This window comes from Rhinichthys klamathensis, unplaced genomic scaffold, assembly GCF_029890125.1.
Source record: "Rhinichthys klamathensis goyatoka isolate OS25496 unplaced genomic scaffold, OSU_Roscu_1.1 h1tg000446l_1, whole genome shotgun sequence".
Taxonomy (NCBI): Eukaryota; Metazoa; Chordata; class Actinopteri; order Cypriniformes; family Leuciscidae; genus Rhinichthys; species Rhinichthys klamathensis.
This window is the reverse complement of record NW_026606941.1, coordinates 180442-207780: the sequence shown is the minus strand read 5'-3', so window position 1 is coordinate 207780 and position 27339 is coordinate 180442. Positions and strand designations below refer to the sequence as shown.

Sequence of the window (27339 nt, the reverse complement as noted above, 5' to 3'; positions counted from 1 at the left end):
GCCCCTTTTCACAAGATGTAAAATAAGTCTCTGATCGCCCCAGAGTGTGTATGTGAAGTTTTAGCTCAAAATACCCCAAAGATAATTTTTTACAGCATGTTTAAATCGTCACTTTTTGGGGCTGAGAAAAACACCGTTTTAGTGTGTCTCCTTTAAATGCTAATGAGCTGCTGGTTCACGGCACAGGGGGCGGAGCCTAACCAGCTCGCGCTCAGTGAACAATCTCAACTCACGGAAAGATGATAATATCAAAACAGAAACTCACAGTAACGGTGTTCATTTCGACTCAATAGACAATAATGCCTACATAGTCAGAGAATATATGCTGTATGGAGTTGGAACAGGTATAGTTTAGTTTAATTACGGTTATAACCTATGTGTAATTGATTGTAGCCACTATTAATACAAGCCTGCTGTAGGACCATGTCTGAATGATGACACAAAATATACTGATGAGTTTAATAAAGTTTATTGTAAAGAATAAGCGTCAGTTTTACTCCAGAAAATCACTGTAAGAGCTGAGTAAACAGTATAAGAAGTGCGTAGGTAACGTTACATAAACAAATTTCGGTAGAGTTGAGGGAGCATTTTTCAGACAAAATGAACCCACCTCGTCTTCAGCGGGTGGCTCAGATTTCAGGAGTAAATTGAGCTATGTGAATGAATACATCCAGCCACAACACCTTCAACGCTTGGGAGACATTCTCATTAGTGCAGCAATGGCAGATGTGTACAACTTGCTGTGAACTAGATCAGGGCGGGTCTAAGTTAAAACGGCAATGTCTGTCAACACTCGTGGGCGGGGCCTGTAGTGTTGCCAACTATTTTCAAAGGAAAGTAGCTAAGGCCTTCCCTAAAAGTCGCTAGATGACGTCATACGTCAATTAGCATATTAATGACGTCATCGCGTCGTACTTGCGTTCTGTCAGCCTAGTGCGTTTTCTCTCTAAATTAATGTTCTATTCAATATAATATAGCCGAATGTCAAATAAAGCTGTTCTCGTTTCCTATTTTTTTGTTGTCAGACAATTGAACGAGTAGCTATAATATAGTGAATGATTACATTTTTTATTGGCCTATGTGGAACATTATCTGAATGGGAACCGGATGAACTGTGATAGTGTTTACAAGTAATAAGCACAAGAAAAGAAATAAAATTAAAATGGTCAAACTAAATTCTTTAAATATAAAACAAAAGAAAAGCAGATAAGTGATAAGTCCATGGAAAAACACACTGCTCATTCGCGTCTGTCAGCGGCCGTGCGCTCCTCTCAGCCATTCACTGAACAGGGGAGACGCAGCTAGAGAGAGTGACGACAGGGAGAAAGCAAGACCTCGCGCTCGCAGGACAGTACTGGCAACATTTGGAGGTTACTGGGGTTTATCCAAAAAGTCGCTAAAATTGTCGCTAGTCGCTTTTTTGAAAAAATGTCGCTAAGGGGGTCTGAAAAGTCGCTAAAAATAGCGACAAAGGCGCTAAGTTGGCAACACTGGGGGCCTGTGGCTTTAGTGACGTCACTAAAGCCGCATTCTGAAAACAGGTCGTTGGGAGACACTGCTTATGATTTATGGGGATTTAAAAAAAAGGAGTGAGTGGATTTTTATCACTGTAGGGTGGTTGTGTACACACACTGCCAACACACATTTATGTCCAAACACCATGCAAAAGTGAATTTTACATAATAGGTCCCCTTTAAATAAAGAACTGTGCCTATTAATAACCCTAGACCAGGGGCGTTGCTAGACATTAAGCTCTACTGGGGCACAGGCCCCCCATTGTTTGTCGTTCTTAGCAAGCGTAACTAAGGAGGGCGGGGCTTACCGATAGATAAATTAAATGTGTTTGTTTCAAAAACACCATGCTGGGTAGAGTAACTTAGGGGGGTTCGGGGGCATGCTCCCCCGAGAAAATTTGGATTTCTCGGACCTACATATGTGCATTTTAAGGTGTTTGAATGCCAACAAATTGGATAACAATAGCTTTAAAATCATGTTACACGAATTTCTTTTTTTTTGTGCCATAAAAGGCATGAATAGAAAAACGGAGAGAAAACTTTCTTGCACTTTTGCATTCTTCTACATTACATAATAATGAATAATTTGCCTTTATATTTTTCAAGAATTTACAATTACATCATTTCAATAAATCAATAAAGAGTTAATATATACTATATAAAATAAAGAGCATGTATATTCTAAAAGAAAACAAAGTTCCCCAGCCAAGTCCAAACTAAGTTGATTTATTTGTTGAGCATTAAACTGTAGGCTACCGCCTATGCTTCATTTTGGCAAAACGGTCAATCACTTGACTCTGACTCAATTTTACTTTTAAGATTATTGGTATTATTTAGAAACTTTTGTTTCGTCATGTTTTCATAGCCTACCTCGCGTGCCAACACCGGACTTCGGTGTGCTCCGATGTGTGCGCGCTGCTGTTGCTAGGAAACACAGACGCGCGCAGATTTCTGTCGCGTGGGTCAGCTTCTGTTTCGGTTAAACTGCGTTGCTTTTACAAGCCTATAACATAATTTATATTAAATACACTGACAAATAAAATAAATTGTTAAACTCAAACTTCAGATTTACTGGGGCACAGCAGATTTATACTGGGGCACGTGCCCCAGTAAAATGGGTCTAGCAACGCCCCTGCCCTAGACCATAGAGAACCCTGACTAGATACTTCTCCTTAAGATGCGCTCTCTTCTATTGGACTTTGTTTAAAGAACTGGACCTGGGTTCATGAATTAATCATTCAGACGGGTTTTGTGACCTGGGTCAACTGATTCATAAAACTCTATGATTTTAAGTGTATAACGACTCAAATTACAACCTGTTTATCTATCATTATGGGTGCCAAAACAAGTTTATAACCATTTTATAATAATTTTGTTGTGCTTTTTTGGTCTTTTGGTCCACATTCATCTCACTTTTTATTATCCTGAACACTTTTAAACATGTCCTTCAAAAATGAATGCATTTTCCTCAAAAGAAACCAAATTAATAATGTTTGGAACAACATGAGCTTGGGTAAATAATTCAGAAGAATTCAAGAATGCACACTGGGAAAGCTATTCCTTTTATTTTCATCAGGTTGGAGTAAAATTAAACTGAAGCAGAAAAAAAATAAATAATTCTGAGGCAATATCTTGCAATCGTATTTGTTTCAGCACATGTAGCCTGGTTTGATTCAGCAAGCAGAGGACTTATCAAAGGCTTGAGGGGAAGACCTATCCAGCAGCAGTGCTGTAATTAATCTAGTTCCCAATCTAACCTCATTTGTATAGCTTAATATGACGTTCCCTTTACTACTGCAGTGTTTCAGCTGTTTTTAGCTGCCCTGAAGGGGCTCCAAAGCCAAGGTTTGCAGGTGTGAATCCACTCGAGTGCCCCTTTGAGACATTAAACAAGCACAACACTACCATCGTCCACAGTTCTATTGTCCCTATGGGTCAATGCACAATACAGCCTCTACTTCCCTTAGCACTGCAGTCACATTATAACCGACAGAAAGACCAGGATGAGCTTTTGTTTTCGTCCACCAATGAGTCAAAGCCATTGCAACTGATTCAAGATTCAAGAAGTTTCAATAATCCATTATAAAACAACCAGGGTTGTTAAAGACACTGTCTGTTAATAATATATCCATGATTTTTGATTACGTATATTTAGCTTAGATTAAGTATATTTATCACTGTGTTTACAATATATCCATGATACTTACATAATAAGTGTATTTAGCCACAGCAGGACATTAACTTTTAGATTTGTTGATTTGCATGTTATAACTTGGATCTGTGATTTTCTCTTTTTCTTGTCAATACTGAATATGTCAATATTCAATTTGTCAATACTTGTCAAATTCTTTATATACCAATTTTGTATGTATATGTAACCCAATACTCTGATAAATTAAATTAATACACTACCATTCAAAAATTGGGGGTTGATTAGTTTTTAATGTTTTTGAATAAAGTCTCTTCTTATGCTTACACAGGTTGCATTTATTTGATAAAAGTACCGTAAAAACAGTAATATTGTGAAATATTATTACCATTTAAAATATATATAAAATAGAAGACAGAATTTTCAGCAGCCATTACTCCAGTCTTCAGTGTCACATGAACCTTTAGAAATGTGGTGGTCAAGAAGGATTCTGTTATGAATAGTTAAAAATAACGCCCTTGCTGAATAAAAGAATTATTTATAAAAATAAAACTGTCCCCAAACTTTAATGGTAGTATATATTTAACTTTACCTAGAAATGTTTTATTAAGGGAGCAAAAATACGAGTATGAACTGTATTAGCTTTAGAAAAGCATGTATTGTGGATACAATCTATATGAATACAATAAATGGCATAAACCCCAATTTTATCTGATGAAATCCCTGATTTAAACATTTAAGCTTAAACATTTTGAAGTAATCTTTACTTAGTTCAATCATAAACAAAATTATATCTGTTAGAAAATACCATAACAGAAAGCATGCTTGAATGAGCAAATCCAGTCAGATCACAGAATTTTTTTTTGTAATACTGCAGGATGTGCACCTCAGAATCTTAAACTTACCCATAACAGAGCTTTCTCCGCAGCAGCTGGAGCTACACTGTGCTCGAAGCAGGGACACCTCCCTCTCCAGCATCTCTATGCGGTTAGCCAGCTGTTCCATGGTGGCAGCCGCAGGACAAGCACAGGCCTGCTTTGGGATATTGATGCGATGGGTGAAGGTCACCTGGCTGTCCGAGTCCACTGTCTCTTCTGTGTACTCTGTCGGCATCTTGTCACTCCCAGTTGTACCTTTGTTTATCTCTGGGCCTGGTACAGTGTCTAGGTCCACTGAACAGAGTGACTCTAGAGGTACATTGATGTTGTATACATGATTGAAGATCATGGGCTGGGTCTGGTTGCCAGGGGGACCCTCACCTTCTGGAACCTGCCGCCTCACCCTTGTGGTCCGCACTAGTTTGCTGGTGGGGTTAGGAACAGCTTGAATCCCGAAGAACAGTAGAGCCAGGCTCACTATTGAACCTTGTATTGCCATGGTGCACCCCCACATCTCAACTCAGGCACAAGGGCGAGATCATCAACTCCACAAATAGACCTCTGATTGGCACTGTGGACAAAAAGAGACTATTTTTTAGCTCTGGAGAAAAAGTAAGACAATAACAGGGCTCAACAATATTTTCATTTGCCCTCCTAATATTTTCACTGGCCTCAACACAAATATGATACATTTTGTATTTGTTAAATTTAGCACAAAAATATTGTAATCACTGGGTTGGACTTCTCAATGTCAATGGTATTTATAGCCTATGGTGGTTATAGTCATGGTCTGATGTCATTTTCAATATAACTGATAATTATAGGGCATTATCTGATTGACAGTTCATTGAGCCAATTATGGTGCGATGAAGGCATTCCTTACTATCTGGCCATCCTGCAGTAAAGGAAAGCTAAAGAGGTGCTGTGTCCTTATTAAACCACTGGTGTTATTGTAGAACAATGACAAAATGAGTGTTTTACACAACAGTGTTGTTATTGTTAACTAAACGTAAAACTATTCAAACTTAAACTAAAATGAAAAATGGAAATATAAAAACTAATTCAAAATATGAATAAATAATATAATAGTTTATAATAATACTAAAATAACACTGGTACACACTATTTTAGAATATTTTTTGTACTGTCCATTTTTTTATAGAAGGAACAGTCTCCTTTGCTCCTCAGAGAAAACACCCCTGCGACAAAATATTATGATTTGTTTATAATGTTCAGCCCATTCTAACTTATGCTTCCAGGACTATAACAAGTCATTCTTGTGATTTTAACAAATGTAGACAATGTCAGTTTGGTGACATATAAATCAGCATAATTTGGAAGAACGATGTTGAGAAATCCAAATGTTTATGGGAAGTGACAGCTCTTGTCAGCTCATCCAAACCCTCTCACACTGGCCCCGTTCCATCAGGAGCTTTTTACTGTTGAGCCCTGAAATATAGTCAACACAAAGACACACCTGGTAAGCAGAATTTATATTAATTTGGTATTTTTTTTCTAAAATTGTGGAGATTTAACCCAGAAGCTTTCCCTACAGAACGAGAACATATTGGAGTAATACGACTGAGAATTTTGTTGAGTTCATTGATTCAGTGTGCAATTTTCTTTAAATCTTCCTTAATCCCTTATCAGCAACAGAACTCAGGACAAGAGTAAACTGTAAAATAAATCACAGAGTCAGACTGACACCTGGTCTTTGGGGCTATGGTCAGACTGATAATCTTCTCTGACATTTTCTATTTTTCATGCACTGGCAGACATCCTCTTCTCTACCAAAGAAACTCTTTTTATCACTGCCCAATCACTTGGATAAAAGTAGGAGACATTTATCCAGTGCTACATCATTTCTTATGGAAGCATTCATTTGTAGAGACTTTAAAGAGGACCTATTATGGTTTTGTATATTTTAAACTTTCTTTAGTGTGTAATGTTGCTTTTTGAACATGAAAAAGGCCTGCAAAATTATAAAGCATACAGTAAGTCCACTCCAAAGGGAGTTAGTCTCTATATCAGTGAACACTGTTTCTGAACTGCCTGAAACGTCTCAATTATAGTCTTGAGTTTTCTTCTGGGTATGTACACATCCAAATATTCCTAATTTAATTAATTCATGTCCAAGGCATACACAAAAAAGGGGGCGGGGCCTGGTTGAGTTGTTTTAATAGTGTGTTGTCTCCATGTTTGTTCTTCATGTTTCCACCCCGGACCTAACGCGGTGGTGTGACTTTTCTGAAACACACTGGAAGCGGTTGACCAATCAACACACTGGATCAATCAGAGCACATTACGCTTTTTGAACGGAGGGGCCTTATAGAGACAGGAACTAAACAGAGCGTTACTGACAGACTGGGAAGGGAGGTGCTGCAACAATGAAAAATATGTGAAAAATGTTTTTGAACATTCAAGTATGAAAATCTATTCTAGTAGACTCCAAAAACAAAAAAGGGCATAATATGGCCTCTTTAAGCTAACAATCCAAATTTATTTTCATATTAATTAAAAATTTGTCACAAAAGAATGAATACGTTCCTGTAGGGTCGCACTATATTCCTGTCAGATTTCTATCCGTCAGAGTGTGGGGGTGTGTTAAAGCGGGTTGCTCTCATTTTATTTGTGGCACTGCACCCTGGAGCAGGTGGCTTGTTAATTCCACCTCCACCCTGCCTCTTACATGACTGAGTGGAAAACTTCACTTCTCATTCGCACAGAAGTGGTCTGACATTACACAACCAATTTCACACCTTCTAAATTTGCATTGTAGTAACACAGTCTGCTTCACAAATTTCAGCCAAAACGTCGTTTTAATTACAAAGCATTTAACTGTCAAAAAAAGACATTTTCTCTAAACTGTTGAGATTTGAAAAATGTCTTTCCTATGGTCTAGACTCTAGTATTTTCTCTAATTGAGAAGGTTAGAAAGACTAGCGAAACATACAGAAACTACAGACTACTGAATAGACTGTCACACACTCTCTCTCATGAATTGCTGTGTTTTTTTTACCCATGCCGCCTTCAAAGGAAAAGTCAGAACGAGTCATGCAGACAGCTCTGCGTTTATCTTGTTATAATGGGTTGATGGGAAACTTTTCTTTGACTGGAGATCTTGGCAATGCCAAGCAGCCCATTGCCTTTGAAGAGAATGGAGTGCCATCAGACTGAATGACGAAAAGACTCAATTAGTAGAGCTCTCAATTAAATATGACAGAGAAGACCACAGGGCCCGTTGACTGTGCCTTTTTTTTCAGTCACTTAATGGTTGTCCACATGGTAGAATTGCAATCAGAACTGACAGTGTGAGTTTCTGTGTGTGTGAAAGAAGTGAAAGGAGCACAACTGTTTTCAACACTGATAAAAAATAAAATGTTTCTTGAGCACCAAATCAGCATATTGATTTCTGAAGGATCATGTGACACACTGAAGACTGGAGTACTGGCTGCTGAAAATTCAGCTTTGCCATTATAGGAATAAATTACATTTTATAATATATGAAAATAGAAAACAGTTTTGTAATTGTAATATTTCAGATTATTACTATTTTTACTGTTTTGATCAAACAAATACAAACTTGGTGAACATACAATAAGAACTCTCTTTTAAAAAAAATCCTATAGACCACATACTTTTGAGTGGTAGATTTGTGAAAGGAGTCATTGGTAACAAATAAGAATTGAGTCAATTTCTTGAGATGAGGATCTAGTATTTTGACAGATATTAATATGCTATGATTTGGGCTGCAAATGTGCTCATTGACACAATTACATTAATCGAAGATTGATCCGTTATTAGTGAAGGCACTACAAATGGACTGGATTACTGAAAAAAGACTTTCTGACTGTAAAACACCCTGTATGTCCCGTATTTTATGGACTTCCTAAAATACATAAATCCCGGATTGATCCACCACTCAGGCCCATTGTGTCTAGTATTGGTTGCCTAACTGAACCTTTGTCACAATATCTCAACGACTTCTTGAAAAAAAATGTTTGTGAGTTACCATCTTATCTAGGTGACACATCCGACATATTGAGACTCTTAGATTCGTTTGAATGTGACTATGATTTCATGTTGGTAACTTGTGACGTGCAAAGTTTATATACATGCATTCCTCACGAAGCAGGGACTGAGGCGTTACTACATTTCTTTGTAAGACGGGCCACTGATATAGCTCCCCCCAACGAATTTTTACTGACACTGTCGGAAGTTATTTTAACAATGAACTATTTCCAATATGCGGGCGATTATTACCTACAGAAGCGTGGGGTCAGTATGGGTAGTTGCTTTGCACCGTCTACGCATGCTTAGTAATGGGTCTATGGGAAGCTACATTTATAGATAACCCTGTGAACAACCTTTTTCTCCCTAAAATCCCGCTTTGGAAGTGATATATTGATGATGTTTTCTTTATTTGGAGGGGGGACTTCGGTTGAACTAGATAAATTCATGTCCTTTTTTAACTCTACCACATCTTTTTTAAGATTTAGAGTAGACCATTCCATAGACAACATTAACTTCTTGGATCTGACTATTTATAAAAATTCCCAAGAAGGTTTAGAGACATCGATCTATCGTAAACCTCTCAGTAGAAATACCTCCTCAGAGCTGATAGCCATCACCCCAAACAACTTATTAAAAATATTCCCATTGGTCAATTTTTACGGCTTAGAAGAAACTGTAGTAGTGATGCCGAGTTTGAGCGCGGGGCAATAGAAATGACAGAGCGCTTTCGTAACAGGGGCTATGCTTTAAGTGATATCTCTGCAGCCTATGAACGAGCCAGATCGACGCAACGAGCACATCTTCTAGTTAAAACTAAACGCGACTCAGTGCAGAGACTCTGCTTCTCCACAGATTTCTCTCATATTGGCGGAGAAATAAAACATGCCATTAAGAAACACTGGCACATCTTGAGTGAGTGACCCAGCTCTTAAAGATATATGCGCAGAATCGCCACGTATTACTTTTAAGCGTCCTCGCTCACTTAGAGATAGGCTGGTTCACACCACCATGAGCCCTCCACCAAAACCTACGTGGTTACCGGCTCCTCCCTTGGGTTTTTACAGATGTGGGCACTGTACCCATTGCTCTAACTCAAATGACACAAAGCAATTTTTCCATCCCCAATCAGGTAAAAAATACAAGATCAATTAATTTATTAATTGTAATACCACCCACGTGATTTACATGTTGAAATGTCCATGTGGATTGGTATTTGTAGGTCAGACTAAACGCCCCCTCAAACTACGCAGTGCAGAACACAAAGCAGCAATTCGGAACCGTAATATGGACTATGTAATTGCGAGGCATTATGTACAAGCTAATCATGGTTCCAATGCATCCCTAAAATTTTGGGGTATTGAAAAAATTCTACCCTCCCAACGAGGAGGGGATTTAGTGAAGTCCCTACTACAATGAGAGGCTTTCTGGATTTTCACTCTGAACACAGTAGAACCAAATGGCCTTAATGAGGAACTGGGCCTTTCCTGCTTTTTATAGTTCATATTCGGAGGTTATTTTATACATGTGACTAGCGGGGTCTATATGTACACTTAAAAAAAAAAAAAAACTTATATATATATATATATATATGTGTGGGTATGTATATGTTTGTATGTATGTATGTGTGTGTATGTGTATGTATTTATATGTATATGTACATGTGTGTGTATGTGTATTTGCATGTATATATATATATATATATATAAACTTTTTTTTTTTTTTTTTAGGCCTGAGTGCTTGTATTTGATTTGATAATTGATGTACCACACCCACCTAGGCCAGTGGCCAATACCTTGAATTTTGATTCTTTAAATTCTGTAGATCTTTGCCATTGATTGTTTGACTCTGAAGAAGACGCATGGGCGTCGAAACGTTAGTCATTTTGTAATAAAGATAAAAGATAATAAAGATAATTTAAAACGTTCTGTGCTCCGGTCCTGTTCCTTGGTCCTAGCTAGACCTTGGGTCTTTCTTCTTACAATTAAATTAATGTTTAAACAGCTGCAACCCTTTCATTCCATTTACTGATATAACTTAAAAAGAAAACTGAAAGTATATAAATACTGTATAATTATTTCTAAAATAACTCTGAAATTGATCAACAGCCCTAGTGTATACCTTTTCCCTGGAAACCAATAATGTAATATTACACAGCCAAGCAAATAAGTTAAAGATTTCTTTCAAATACTGGTCTGCAAATGTTCTGCTTCAAATCAATGTAAGTGATGCTGCAGATCTGTAATGGAAGAATACATGCGGTGGAGATTGATGTTTTATAACTAAGAAAAAAACTATTGCATCATTATGGCCTGAATTTTATGTAGGAAGAGCTGATGTAATATCCTGTATTATAATCCCTGTTCCTTGTTATTTAAAAAGCATTCTGTGACTGTTGTTGCTGCTGATAAACTTTGACTTCTTTAGAACTATGTAAAGTTACCGAGAGTTGTATGATACAAGTCTAAGTATAATGGCAGGTATAATGGTATTATTATAGTATAAGAAAAGACAGGAAATTGACAAAGTCTAAGAAAGATATGAATGCGAAGCAATCTCTTCTCATTGCTGAAAACAGCTTCACCTTCTTTCGGTGAGATGACACATTCTTGTTTTTCAAAATAAGACGACATGCACCGCAATTGAGATAATGGCAACATAATTTCAGTATTTCAAATCTCTTTCTTCTTCTTCATCGAGAGTTACCTCTGACTCAAGATGTTCAAGAAACAGAAAGTAAAGAGATTCATTTACAACAAATTTGAGATGTTTTAGTTTTTCTTTCCAGTTCACTCCAAAACAAAACTAAATAGTAACTCAAAAATATAATATCCAGTTTAAGTTGTTACCAGCTAATGAACAAGCAACAAACTATAGGCAGAGCCGGACAGTAACGGAGTACATTTACTTGAGTACAGTACTTAAGTACAATTTTGAGGGATCTGTACTTTACTCGAGTATCATTTTTGGGGAGTACTCATGACTTTACTCAAGTACATTTGAGAGGCAAATATTGTACTCTTTACTCCAATACATTTCTATCCATAACCGTGAGTACCCGAGTAAAAAAAAAAAAAAAAGTTAAAAAAAAAAAAAATCTCGGAAACCCTCAATTTGTTGTTTCCCTCTCAAACTCGATTGGATTGTGCAGGCGCCACTGATTGGGACAGCCTATCAGCAATCACTTTTAGCTTTCCGCCAAAGTCAACTCCATGGTCAGATTTTATATTCCACATTAATGTAAGCCAAGCATTTGGTTTGATGTTCTTGAGTATGTGGTGTGTTTAACACAGTCAGGTTCAAATGTGGCAGTGGCGTAGCCACGAGGGATTTCTGATTTCTTAATAAAAAAAACTTAAGGAGGCAAAATATATTTTTACTGATTATGTGAATTACACTGCGCAAACCAAAGTAGGCTACTACCCAGCGAATGAAGAAGGGTTGGCACTCAGTCTCCACAGTACATAAAATATTAATTTTGTTTTATTTTATTTTTCCGATTTGCATTTATGAGGAAAAAACAATGTTATGGACGTGTTCTCCGTTACGGACGTGAGCGCTCTGAAAGCGGCATAAAAAATGCTTTAAAATTTCACAGAGACCTCAAACAGAAAACACAAAACCTTTCTTTAACCTGAATTTCGTTTTGCATTAATTGTATCTTAATTTTAATCAATGTTTCATCAACCAATTGCCTGGGTTTAATAAATTAGAAGTAAATAGCAGACGATAGATAAGAAACGGAGGCGCCGGCCTGTGAACTGGATCTCGTCTCATAAATTAACCGAAACTCAGTGTATAAGGTAGCCTACTTGCCTCTCACAGACATGTCTACTTTTAAACAGAAAAAATCAAAACGAAAGAAAACAGACTACAGACTGCTTATGTAATCCGTATGAAATGTGCATTTCTCTCTGGCGCGTTCACTGCTGAAGATCGCGAGTCAGCATCGTCAACTTCATCTAGCCGACACTGACAAAGAAAACACTTGTTTATTAACAAGTGTTTATTAATAAACAATTAAAATATCTCCTTCCTATATTTTACATATTCATAATCATTCCTTTTGCCGGTTCTATGTGACAGCTTTTAGGTGCTTTATTGGCAGCGCCACCCTTACATGTGGTGTGTGTGTGTGTGTGTGTGTGTGTGTGTTGTCCCCGCATTTAAAGATGGGACCCCCAAAAAATTTAATTAAATTAAATAAAGCAACATGGTAAAAAGATGAAAATGACTTGATTTTACTTTCAATTCCTTTTACATTTTCCAAGGTATTAACATTAACTTTTTTCATAACTCCATGTAGGACGTTTCTGTGCATAAATGTAAGCACTGTGGCAGTAGATTAGTAATGCAATATTTAGAAAATCTACTCTTGTACTCTTGATACTCAAGTACTTTTAAAAACAAGTACTTTAGTACTTTTACTTAAGTAGACATCTGAATGTAGTACTTTTACTTGTACTTGAGTAAAATTTAGCAAGGGGTATCCGTACTTTTACTCAAGTAACAAAGCTCTGTACTCTGTCCGCCTCTGACTATAGGCACCAGGTGATCTAACAATCTGCAAGTGGTCAGGCTGGTTTTTCAAACATGCTGGCTGGCCAACCAACCAATGACCAGCTTGGACAAGTTTACAAAAACAAAACAAAAACAAATACCAGCTTAAGCTTGATTTTCCAGTAGTGTGCATGCTTGAATCTATGTAATCTTGTGATGAGCTCATTTTCACCTGCAAGACACATCATCCATTCTTCAGAGAACACAAACACACCACTGATTGAAATGTCAGGGCTGAAAGCATGAATGACTGTATTTCACGATCTCAGAATTATGGCTCTTCCACATGTTCAGGTGATATGACTCATCTTCAAGCCTGTGATGTAGCGTATTTGAATTTTCAAGCAGTATCCTGATGAATGCCCGCATGTCTTCAAAGATTGCTGGTAATTCTCCTGTGTCCTGCTGGACAATTCTCCTATGGTTTAGTAAATGTTTGTCATGTTCTTAAGCCATGATTTGTTTAGAGAGAAAAGCAGGGGACTTTAAAAAAACAGAGCATGCACAGCAGTGTTGTGATAAAGACATGTAGCCCACATGATGTTAGGGCATCAGGAGGTCAACAAAAGCATTAACCTCTCACCAAGATAACAGATGGGAATGTTTGTTGGCTTCGCACTGCATTTGGAAAAGCCTTGTTGATAATGGAAAGATAGCAAGGAACATAAATGTGCAGTTGTGCACCATCGTTTTAAGAGCTACAGTGCAGACGTGATGTAAACGGTCTCTAACAGGTCTTAAAGCGTGAAAACGCCATTATAGATGAAACAGGATAAGATAACTTTGAAACAGCGACAAAGTCTGCCTGACACAGTTTTAGTCGAGAGTGAACACTGCTTGCTGATTTTCTGAGCAAAATAACAGACACAAGGCTTCAATGAGACCCCTTTGCCTTTTTTCTTTCCTTGTTTTTCTGCTTTTCAAAACTTCCAAGTCTGTTTTCCAGTTCACATTAAAATGAGAACACGTTTTCACGACCTAAACACAAGTGTCTCTGCATCAAATAACTAGTCTGTGTTTTATGATTCATTTCAAGTTTATTCAGTGGCGGATTCTGGCAGAAACACTTCTAAGATCAACATTCACTTCTCTATCACTCATCAAGTTTCTTTCATTCCCACTCACCGCTTAAATTAACTGTAAAAGTGGGTAACTTTTTTCCTCCGCTCCCTCTCACTTCGGCTGCTGTCTAGCGGCACATGCTGAAGTCAGCACATGAAAAAAAAGTATCTTTATTTGCTAGGAGCCAGTATAGGTCAAGTGCTTGATGGGTCTAGTTAAATACAATGTGCCATCCACTGATACATTTTATATAGCTGCACATTTTTTGGGTTTATTAAAATGTACAAGATTTGAACCTTTTTAACACATTACCATCAGTCACTCTGCTATTCCAGTGAGGTAATCAATGTCACAGATATATATTTTTTAATAGTATAGCTGAATTGAATTGTATTATTTAAAGGTACACTATTTACAGTAACTGTTGGCCTTCAGTGGTTGATAAACAAAATTGCATGCGTTTTATGGAATAACAGCGTTTTGGTTGCGCTTCGGCTCTGTGTGACTGTGCAGATGAATATGGTCTTCAGATGGAAAGGATATTTTAAGCTGACTAGCTGAAGACGTTACTGCAGCTATACACCATTAATAGTCACGGTACTTCCTTGAAAATAAATTCCAGCACAGCACTACAACAACCCATAAGGAAATGACCCTTCACAATAGATAATACAATAAACTCTGTTAGAGAGCTACATATGGCAATTTATCTGGTCAATACAATCCCTTAATCACCTGTTGAGTAATAAAAATGGCATCTCTGCATCGCTATTTCAAATCCCTCAGTTCTCGCCATTTCTGAAAAGACAAGCTAATGTTGATTCTTGTTTTATTACAAGCTCTGTTGCTCTGTTCTGAGGTTTTTTTAAACGGGTGATTCCCCGGAGGTTTGAAATTTAGCTGCTCCATGTCAACCTCTCTCACTCATTGTGACAACTAACCTATCCCAGTCCCACATCATACATGCGTCAAAGTAACCGGAGCAACTTTTCTCCATTTTCGGAAACAACGAGACAAGCACGGGTGATAGGTCTAAAATATAAACACCTATAATATGCTTACCATAGAAAATCCGAGTAAGACAAAAACACGTTTTTGAATAAGCGTTAATGATGCATTGACTCATTTGAATTGTGTTCATTTTTGAACAAAAGAATGGTGGAACACAAAAATATTTAGTATTGCGTAAGTTGTAACTTAGTGCCCATTTATGTCAAAACTAGGCTAAGTTGTAAATTACACACAGCTGGTGCAACCGGCCCCAGGTCTTAAGTCTCTCTCTTTCCTCGTGTAACAGGATGTTTTCAGCTTGCCGTGGTGAATCTGGCAGCAGGTTAGTGGAGTTCTTCCTTTATTTCAAGTTTGTTTAATCTACTAACACTATATGTCACGTCTGAGAGAACATGAGGAGCAGTTCCCCTAAGAGACAGCTATGCCTCATCCATCTCTTTATCCCTCTCTGGAGACTCCTCTTGCTCTCGCTCTGTCTTCCTCAATCTCTCTTACTTCAACATGTTTTCCTCATATTGCTTCCTGTGGTATCTTCTGCTTGCAGTTGCTAGATTGACAAAAAGAGATGTCTGTTTTGCCTGTGTAAGGAGCCGTACTATGACTTTTGTAGGGTGAGTGTTACCCTCAGTCAGACACAGTTAAAGGTGGATGGTTGGGGGTGCTGCAACCCTTATTTGTGCAGGTTAATGTGCAAACACCTCGATGTGCATGCAAGCTGGCCTTGGCCCGGCTCACAAACGCCCCTGCAAGAGAGCTCAGCCCCGCAACATTACCATTCTTTTCTCATTATTCCAACAGTGCCTGCCAAATTGCCTTGTCTTTCAGGATCATTGGACACTGTTCATTTCCAACACCTGCGACCCAGCGGGTTTTACTTCTCAGTCTCCTTCACACTCGCACTTCCAGAGTTCCCAAGGCAACGTGGATTTAAGCATGTTGGGACACACAAAAACCGTGTTTTAGAAAAGCACACTGTGAAGGCCATACTCCTTTTCACCAAAGGGGCTGTTAGACACAGACATTGCTATTTCTTTTTCTCTGTCTCTAAGAAATAAACATTTGAAATTACTAAACACTCTGATGCATAAATTATTATAACTTGAAAGACAAAAACTTTTCTTTTTTACTTAAACATCTGCTCATTCTTTTTTTATAATTTAGTTTTTTGTCTACTGCAAAACATTGTTGAAGAAACTATTGTGATTTATTGAATAGTCTTTTGTTAATGGCAGTTGTGTTTTTTGTTTATTTTTTAGCTGTCCTGTCTGTTTGTGCCTGTCAATTTCTTGCATGAGTGAATTGTGAATAGAGAAATGTGTTTGACTTAATTTTATGCTTGAGTTTTCATTTTCATTTCAGAATAAATTGGGAAACTGTTGAGTTTAGACCTGGCTTGTGTTAGAGAAAAAATTCATAATAGAAAATGAAAATATTCAAAAGGTGTGTACTGTCATGCTGGTACTATTCTGAATTTAAAAGGAAAGACTAAGGAGTTTTTCAGCCACTCTTATGTCGAAACCGGGAGGTAAAAATGCATGTCATCAGACCAAAACCTCCAAGTAAAGGGAGAAAGAGAGATGTTCAAAGACTTCATTTACATTCAAGAAGCTCCCTGCACAAAAGTGTCAATCCAGTTCCTCAATCCACTCAGGCCACAGAAAAATTGTTCATAAACTGCTCCCCTATTTTGCTCTAGTTCAAGAAAACTGCCATTCAGAGTCAGAAAAAAAAAAAGTATTCCAAATGGAAGAACTGGCTCGCTTTCAATTCGTGAGTTAAAACTGGATTGGAAGATACATTTACAGAAAACAATAAAAAAAATAATTAAAAAAGTGTCAATCAAATTACAGAGAAATTTCAAAACATAAACAATGAACATAAAATAATGAATTTTGAGTAATTATGCATATATATTCCCTCATATGTAAGTTTTTCAACTAATTAAACTAATACATTCAATATTGTCCAAAAAATGTAACAATCATCAAAATTTCACCATACAGCACTACAAACTGTCTATAACTGTAAGGATCCACTGGAGGCAAGTTGTAGCGAGAACCCAAGTGCAGTATTTATACAAAAATAACATACAAGATCAAAACAAAGCATGACGTGGCATGAAACAAAACCGTGGACATAGACTTACACAACAGAGGTTACAGGAAACAATACTTGACAAAGACACATGGCAAACATGAGGGCTTAAATACACAGACTAATGACAAGACAAGGGACACCTGTGAACAATGAACAGACGATTAACCAATGACAAGACATGGCAGGATCACATGACAAACAGGGAATTACATGACAGACATGGAAAATGACATGAACAAACCAAAACAAGACAGAGACAAGACCAAATCGTGACAATAACATTCTTTTCAGATGACTTCATAAAAATAAACATAAAAATTCTACCCTATATTTTGAGTACATTTGAAGAAAAGGAAGTGTTTCTCTTCCATAGTCTAGAAAATTAAATATAAATATAATAAAATACATAGATTATTAAAATAATATTTCAGAATTATGACATATTTATGTGTAATTCATAGTGAAAAAATATTATCTAAAAATACACTTCTAAAATACATTCACAAAATTGACATTAACAATAGTGCTTAAATTAAAATTGTATTTACATGTTAATTTTCATTTTCATAAAAGGTTAATTTTAATGCCAAAAGTTGGGCTCATCATTATGATTTTCGGCAGTCCTGGCACAATAGCACAACACATTATGACTGCAAAACATCTGACAACTATTTTTGTCTGGCCTTCAACTATTGCATCACTGAAATACTGATTACAATTGTAGCAACAACGAGAATGCAACCCACACGAGTGAAGCGTTCGTACATAATCAAACACAAGGGGCTGCATATTCCAAATTATCCCTGAGGCTATGAGCCAAGAAGACCTTTTGTTGTTTAACTAAAGGGAGAACGTTGTCAATGTTTTATAATTTGGCAAGAACAGATCTGTTCAGAAATGGTGAAACAAGAGGCCCTAACAAGAAGTCACTTGACCCCTGCGACTAAACAGACTGAACCATTCAGCGTCCCGAGCTAGTTTTCCCCTCATCAATTATTATATATCCTTAAGGCTGAAAAAGTGGACTTGCATACAAAATACCCTTTGTCTTGAAGACAGCCATTTGCGAAACTAAACCCTCACGTGGTACACACCACGGATGCACAAATGCTGACCATAAGGATACCCACACACACACACACACACACACACACATAAGGACTTTCCTCCAATTCTCCAATACCAATAAAACTCATCCCAGAACAATTCTTGACTGACCCAGAATCAAAATCATGTAACATAACAATTATATATTGTGTTTACAACCCCTGTATGTGTCTATTCTGCTTAGATCACATCTAAGTCATGTAATTGTTTTAAATATTAGAGATACTGGAATGAAAGTGTCGTGTTTCCTATCATTATGCTCGTATGTGTTTAATTCAAAAGATGGCTCGATTGAAATCTGTGTAAAAATGTTTGTGTTCTTAAAATGGAAATTATGTCTAAACTGAATCCTCTGTTTCGAGCTGATGAGTAAGCAGACCACAGAGAACACATGATTCGCGATGAAAGAAGGGGGGGGGGGATAGGAAAGACCCCCCTCTCAAATAACCATATAGTATCTTATTGTCCGAATTCCAAATTCCTACAGGAGGCGGGACAAACATTTGGAGTTTAAAATCTTAGACCCGGACACAGAATCTCTCTCTGGTGATGCTCTTGTGCTCTTGCTCTTGTGATCCGCTCTTGCCTTCTGCTCTTGCCCTCTCTCTCTTGTGATGCTCTCTTTCGGCAGAACAAGCCGGGTGGAGCCAACGATGGTTATAGTAACCATGTAGACGCAGAGACGAATGACCCAAATCAAGATATGGGTTAAAACAGATTTAATTCAGGCCATCTCGTCACTTTTCTTTCTTTTCTTAGTTTGTTTTCTTTTCCATTAAAAGTCTCGGTTCTAAGTTAAGTGTTGCTGCAAAGTTTCGTTTTAACGTTTCAACTGCAAAACCAGCTTTCAACTTCAAAGACTTTCATTCATCCGCGCCAACACACCACGTGACTGGCTGTCCAAGATCTATCCAGGCACACGAGAAGATCAGCCAAGCAACGGACCGGGGAACACCTTTACACCGACAAAAGGGAATCCTCAAAAGCAAAGCAAGGACAAGCAAGTACCTCCAGACTTTTAGCTCAAACTGCAGGTGCATTTTAATATCAAATTGAATTACCCGCCTAAGAAACGATACAAGGGTGAAATTAATTATTGATGGTTCGTTCAGGTCATGTCTTTTAAGTGCATATAGAAACTTGGGATCTCACCATCTAACTCCTAAAACTCATTCTTCCTCACTCTCTGTCTTTCTTCAACTTGTATGAATGCGTGTGCGTGTGTTTGTGTTAGATATTTGTTTTGTGTGTTAGTCATAGGCTTATAATCAATAAAGTATTGTTTGTATTTGAAAAGAGAAGCATTACTTGTGATATGTGCTTACAGATTTATTGTCTTGAACTTCGATCTAAGTTACCTATGCTTTGACCCTTGATTTATTTCTTAATTTAGCTGTTAGCTGGGAATTAGTCTTTCTTGGCCAAGAAGATATTATATTTCCTAGAATTAATGATTGTTTATGCTTTCCGTTCATTGTATGAACTGATAAACTGATCAAATTATTGATTTTGCTACAGTAAATTCTGAAAATAATTCAATTATTAATTATTGATCATAATCCGTTATGAATAATAATTAATTATATTTATACGTGCGTATAATCGCTACACAATGAAGTCCTGCTATGTTGTGCTGAGCGAGTTTGGCATAATATGAATGAACAAAACTTTAATAACTTTTCTGATATCAGAAGCTTCTTCTACCTCTCGGGCAGAGTGTTTATGGTGATATCATTGCTTGTGCTCTCCCTATAACATAATGCTCCTCTATGTCGGTGAATCAAATAATGTTTTAGGGCAGGGGCTGTGTTTGACCGAAAGCATAATTCCCACTTCCATTTAAGTGCAACCCCCTCTGAAAGAGCTATTTTCTGCCATCCCGCTCTGAAGGATATTTCCACCTTTCTATCTTTTTCTCTCACAACCCTCTATTTTTTTACTACCCCAAACTGACAGTTATTGTTGGGCTTTCATAAAAGACAGAAATGTCTCTGTTCCAACATAGACAATCGAGTATCAGAAATAGAGTGTTACCTAGCGGTCAAAATAAACTTGATGATGTGTTACCTTTTATACACTGACAGTACACCCTATCACATCTAATACTAAGGATATCTTATATGTCATGTAGCACTGCTTTGTCATATTTACATTATTTGATATTACTTAATATCAGATTTCAATTAATATGGCATAGAGTATTTACAGCCCTACTGTACATAAGATCTGATAGGATGATCTTTATATAATTCCAGTGGAGGAAAGTAAAACCATTGGCCACACTCAAATATTTTTTTTTAAATCTTACAAGATTTTCAAAATGGGAGAGACCTAAGGAATCATAGACTTAACCACACAAAATCTCTCACTTTAAACATGACTTTAAAGTAAACAAACATGGCGGACATATTAGTGGACATACGGCTTATAGTGTATGGACTGCTTTTTACAGAAATTTTTTTTTAGATTAAGTCGTGGAGACGGTGTGAACATAGACTTTACATGTTACAGCGCAAGCTGGAGGTGAGTCTTCTGTCAGATCGCTTTCTGATTGGGTATTGTTTCGTTTCACGTGATAATCTCCCTGCCCTAAACCTACCCATTTGAGTTCATTGTACAAAATTTAACCTCAGAAAATACAGCAGCATTTGTAAAGCTTGCTTTTTGAAAATGACTTTGTAGAAATCACTAGGCCTACCAATGAAAGAGCTCTTTGGCCGTGGTTCGCCCACAAAGACTTAGCTTACAGACTGCTCTTCCTATACAAAATGTATAAATAGGAAACATTGACTGTAAATGTCCAAATCATTTACATTATACATTATAACATTTTCAACTTCAAGCCTGCCCGCCGAGAAGAAAACTTCTTCGGTTCCGCGCAATGGAAGAACCGCCCATCAAGCACAGTAGTGAATGAAGAAGAAACCGCGCAAACTTCATTGGCATTCAGATTTGAATGTCTACTACTGTATACATTAGTAGGCTAGGCTCCTGTAAACTTCAACAGCAACGGTAGTCCTGACTCACAAGGTGCAGCTAGGCGAGCTCAAATCCAATACAACGCTGCTCAGATCAGTATTCGTTTACAGTGAGAGTGTCAAAGGAGAACAGAAATCAGGAAAATATTACCTGATTTCCACTAGAGGAGAAATAATATCACAAAGCTTTCGAGACACAATTAAGGTCGGGTGTGGAGTGTGGTCAGTTATTAAAATGGGTTTTCAGAATATGCTCTCATTTTCTTTCTTAAACTAAATTTTTGCTACCAAAATCATAATACTAATACTTTAAGTCAATACTTTCTGAATTGACTTAAAAAATAATTTAAATTTAAGTGGATATTGCGTATCAGATGCATGCAAAAGTAGATTTTTGCATATAAAGAGCACACCAAATGCAAGCATGAACTCGTGCAATAAATACGCAGTGCCAGAAGATCGGGTTGGCTGTAGATATGGACGCACTGGTATAGATCCTATTAAAGGTCCCCTGACATGGGGTTATTTTATTATTTTATAATGTTTCCTGGGTTGCCCTTATAAGTGAGGCCAACCCCCAAATTTCAGAAATCTGTCTCATAAGAGGGCACCAATGCTACTCTTTTTTATTCAACAGAGGGATGTCCCTGGACCACAAAAATGCATGATAGCAATTCATAGTGGGTAGCTTAAGGTAAAAAAATCACCCCAAACATTTGGCAAATTCCATTTATGGTCGGTTATTTCTATAATTCGTTATTTTTGGTAACAAAACATTCATACTTGGTGATATCTAGGTTGGAATTTTGTCGAAATTTTAACTTGTTTAAAAAATATTGTTATTGTGATTTTTTTTTTTTGCAGAAAACATAGTGGTGTACAGCTTTAACTCATTGTTTTAAACTTAAGACCAGTCTGTAAATGCCTCCGTTTAACAGGTAAGAATGAATTTTGCAATGAGGGCGTGGCTATCGAACAAACGCTCTCTGGCTATTCAGCGACTCGCAAGCTCGTTTAGAGCGGGGACCAAGAGTCCCCACAGAATCTTTCTGAGGATGCTAGGCCTCATGGCCTCTGCTTCATAAGTACGTCCGCAGAGTATGCTACACATACTGCAGTACTGGCTAAAACCACAGGTTTCCCCCCAATCATGGCGCTAAAGCCATCTCTACAGGTCCTTCTCAAAAAATTAGCATATTGTGATAAAGTTCATTTTTTTCTATAATGTAATGATAAAAATTAAACTTTCATATATTTTAGATTCATTGCACACCAACTGAAATATTTCAGGTCTTTTATTGTTTTAATACTGATGATTTTGGCATACAGCTCATGAAAACCCAAAATTCCTGTCTCAAAAAATTTGCATATTTCATCCGACCAATAAAATAAGTGTTTTTAATACAAAAAAAAAGTCAACCTTCAAATAATTATGTTCAGTTATGCACTCAATAGTCAATACTTGGTCGGGAATCCTTTTGCAGAAATGACTGCTTCAATGCGGCGTGGCATGGAGGCAATCAGCCTGTGGCACTGCTGAGGTGTTATGGAGGCCCAGGATGCTTCGATAGCGGCCTTAAGCTCATCCAGAGTGTTGGGTCTTGCGTCTCTCAACTTTCTCTTCACAATATCCCACAGATTCTCTATGGGGTTCAGGTCAGGAGAGTTGGCAGGACAATTGAGCACAGTAATACCATGGTCAGTAAACCATTTACCAGTGGTTTTGGCACTGTGAGCAGGTGCCAGGTCGTGCTGAAAAATGAAATCTTCATCTCCATAAAGCTTTTCAGCAGATGGAAGCATGAAGTGCTCCAAAATCTCCTGATAGCTAGCTGCATTGACCTTGCCCTTGATAAAACACAGTGCACCAACACCAGCAGCTGACATGGCACCCCAGACCATCACTGACTGTGGGTACTTGACACTGGACTTCAGGCATTTTGGCATTTCCTTCTCCCCAGTCTTCCACCAGACTCTGGCACCTTGATTTCCGAATGACATGCAAAACTGAGCAACAGTCCAGTGCTGCTTCTCTGTAGCCCAGGTCAGGCGCTTCTGCCGCTGTTTCTGGTTCAAAAGTGGCTTGACCTGGGGAATGCGGCACCTGTAGCCCATTTCCTGCACACGCCTGTGCACGGTGGCTCTGGATGTTTCTACTCCAGACTCAGTCCACTGCTTCCGCAGGTCCCCCAAGGTCTGGAATCGGTCCTTCTCCACAATCTTCCTCAGGGTCCGGTCACCTCTTCTCGTTGTGCAGCGTTTTTTGCCACACTTTTTCCTTCCCACAGACTTCCCACTGAGGTGCCTTGATACAGCACTCTGGGAACAGCCTATTTGTTCAGAAATTTATTTCTGTCTTACCCTCTTGCTTGAGGGTGTCAATGATGGCCTTCTGGACAGCAGTCAGGTCGGCAGTCTTACCCATGATTGCGGTTTTGAGTAATGAAACAGGCTGGGAGTTTTTAAAAGCCTCAGGAATCTTTTGCAGGTGTTTAGAGTTAATTAGTTGATTCAGATGATTAGGTTAATAGCTCGTTTAGAGACCCTTTTCATGATATGCTAATTTTTTGAGACAGGAATTTTGGGTTTTCATGAGCTGTATGCCAAAATCATCAGTATTAAAACAATAGAAGACCTGAAATATTTCAGTTGGTGTGCAATGAATCTAAAATATATGAAAGTTTAATTTTTATCATTACATTATGGAAAATAATTAACTTTATCACAATATGCTAATTTTTTGAGAAGGACCTGTATATCAGGGTAAACCACGGCTGCACCAGAGCCCTAGTCGAAACCCAGTCTCTTGGAGTCAGGGGTGAGCTTGGACCAGCACGGAGGGACGGTTTCATATCAACTGCCTAAAATTGCTGGTGGTTTTAAAACCTTAACAAGAGGGGGGGAGGGGGGAGGGGGGGGGGGGGGGGGGAGGGGGGGGGGGGGGGGAGCAACGCATGTTCCACGGAAACTGAACCAGGAAGCAAATGCTGTCCCGGGGCAATGTGTCCCCAGGGGAATGGACCCTCCATCCCCAAAACAGTTCAAATTATCTAGAGTGTTTTCAGGAGGGCAGAGGTCAAATTCTTTGCCTCCAAAGACAACTCTCACTGCCCAATATTTTTCTCGAAAAGCAGGAATGCGCTGGCCCACGAATGGCCCAGCCTTCCCCTGTATGCCTTTCCTCCAGTCTTGCTCCTCCCTCAGGTCATAAAGAGGATCAGGGAGGGCAGACACTCAGTCCTACTAGTGGCCCCTCTCTGGCGGACCCAACCTTGGTTCCCCGAGTTGATTCTGCTGCTCACAGCAGCCCCATGGCCAATACCCCTGAGGAAAGACCTAGGCGAACAGGAAGATTTGGCACCCCCCGGCCCAAACTATGGGCCCTCAATGTGTGGCCCCTCGACGGGAGCTAGTGGAGCTCCCAGCGAGTGTCCTGAGCACAATCAATGAGGCTAGAGCTCCGTCCACAAAGACGCCTCTATGCTCTTAAGTGGTCTGTGTTCTCTGGCTGGTGCTCAGCAAGAAACCAGGACCCAAACCTATGTGAAGTGTCACCAGGACCCAAACCTATGTGAGGTGTCACTGATACTTTTCTCCAAACTCATTCAACCCTGTTTAAAGCACAAGTGATCACTCTCTCTGCTCTTCCCACATCGGAAGATGAGCAGCAATTACACCTACTGTCAGTTCAAAGCTAGACTAAAAACACATCTCTTTGACCTAGCATACACATAATACATTATAGACTTCGATAATTCAATGTTAGGCTGCATAGATTAGGTCAGCCGGAACTGGGAACACTTCCCTTAAATCCAGATGTACTCGTTACATCATAAGAAGAATGGCATCTACGCTAACTTTAGTGTCTTTGTTTATCCCGAGGTTTTCCTGCAGCCTGCCTGATCCAGGCCGTATCCAGATCTGACGAAGGAGATTCGCCTGGACCCGATGACAATGCAGTGCTGCAGTGTCAACTATCCTCTCCCTATGGAGGATCCCTTTCCCACTCTACAGATAAAGCGTTGTTGAAAATCCGGTTCGCGTACCCCGAAGTGATAAAATAAAATTCGGTATCAAATTTATAGGCAAGACAAGTAGTTTGTTTAGGCATGGTTTGTAGGGAAATTACAAACCTGCGCACACATATTCAAACGAATATAACTATAGAATCAATTTTTAATGCGCATGTGAACGCCATCAGGTCACAGGTTCGCGTTTAAAGTCTGTTTAGAGAGAACGTCGTCGTCTTAGTGGCCCCTAATGTAATAACAAATGATAATTTTGCTGGAAGTGAATCAATCAAAACCAACTTTAGCCGAAAATAACATTATTCAAAATCGCTATAAAGCCAAAACAATCTCTGTTACCGTAAATTGTATGTGTATCTCTGTAAAGCTGCTTTGAAACAATCTCCATTGTTAAAAGCGCTATATAAATGAAGATGACTTGACTTGACTTGACTTGACTCTGCCCGGTACAGACGCTCCGCTCAGTACAAACAGTCAGAGCAGCTCTTTATGAGCTTCGGTGGTCGCACAGTGCTTGATCACAAAGCAAAGATTATGCCGATGGCTGGTGGATGCTATGGCTTTAGCATATGCCTCTATGGGCCTGCAATGCCCCATAGGCATCACAGCTCCCTCCACTAGAGGCATGGCCTCCTCCTGGGCATGGTCCAGTGGAGTATCTATTGGCGATATATGTATAGTGGCCGGCTGGTCCTCGCAGTCCATCTACGCCAGGTTTTATAACTTGGAAGTCCCTGCACCGCAGGCACATATCCTTTCTGTGTGATGAAGTCAGCCTCAGTGAGCCAGGCCCATCATAATTAGGGGTTTTGCCCGTTCAACACGTCATGCCAAAAGGCCCTTGCTTCGGACCCTTATGCAAGCATCCTGACATCAGAAGATGTCGTTGCTCTTATCATAGCACAGCGTGATTGGGTTGGTTCCCCATAGCGTATAGCTACGCAATACATATGACCGTTAAAAGGGAGATATATTGAACCATATTTGCACAAAATATTATTTTGTGTTAATATAATTCCAAAATTGTGTTATATTTTCCTTATTTTGTTGTATATTTTTTGTCCTAAAGAGCATATATATTTTATTTTATTTTTAATTTCACAGTGATATCTCATCATAAAAGAGAAGATCTAAAGCAATAGATATGTCAATATAACAGTTTATCAATGTTGAGATTTAGTTTGCATAATTAGAATTTTTCAGCACAATTAAATGTAAAATTGGTATTTTTCATACCTTAAGGCTTAAGCTACCTACATAGCAATGCTATCATGCATTTTTGTGGTCAGTGGGCATGCCTGTTTTGAAAATAACAATTAGAATTGGTGCCCTTTTTGATACCAATTTTCTCCCCGCCTCACGGACTATAATGTTAGTATGTTTTTTAGATCAAAAATAGTCATAATTTAGAAATAAAAGGCATTTTTCCTAGCCTGATTTTAGCCTCTGATTTGAACACTCTGTTTGAGGGGGCGTGTCTGCTGAGGGATTCAGTGTAGCCAGCCACTGCTGTGATTGGCTGACATGCTTGCATATGAAATAGCTGTTACATGCGAAACTTTCTCGAATACTTTTACTACAGCTATTATACGTTTTACTATTACAGCTATCGAGATTAACGAATCGTGAGAAGTTTTTAAAGTATTTAGATCTATTCCCATCACATAAAATGTTGCTGTGATGAGCATTGAGCAAGCAGATGACAGTCTGTTGATCACGAGCATGAAGATCTTATCTTTGCAGTTTCTGTACTCTCTCTAATGCTTTCACCAATGCAAACACGATGATGTACATACAGTAAGAGCTTCGTTGTGCAGTGTAACGTGCGTCATTGATTTCATAACGAGTTGTCCAGATAAACTCGCGCTGTGTGGAAAGATTGTTCTTTGATCGCTTTCTGTATAATTTGTTCAGAATTTAAATAAAATTATTTTCATCCTACTA

The 27339-nt window shown here is 38.4% G+C and overlaps 1 protein-coding gene across 1 annotated transcript in view; it reads right to left on the bottom strand.

Moving 5' to 3' along the window:
* The window catches only part of tnr (tenascin R (restrictin, janusin)), a 169596-nt gene that overhangs the window by 55714 nt on the left and 86543 nt on the right, over positions 1-27339 (bottom strand). The window contains exon 4 of the mRNA XM_056236462.1: positions 4569-5112. Coding sequence (XP_056092437.1) covers positions 4569-5055 — 487 coding nt within the window. The 5' untranslated portion in view covers positions 5056-5112. The remainder of the gene's footprint in view (positions 1-4568; positions 5113-27339) is intronic.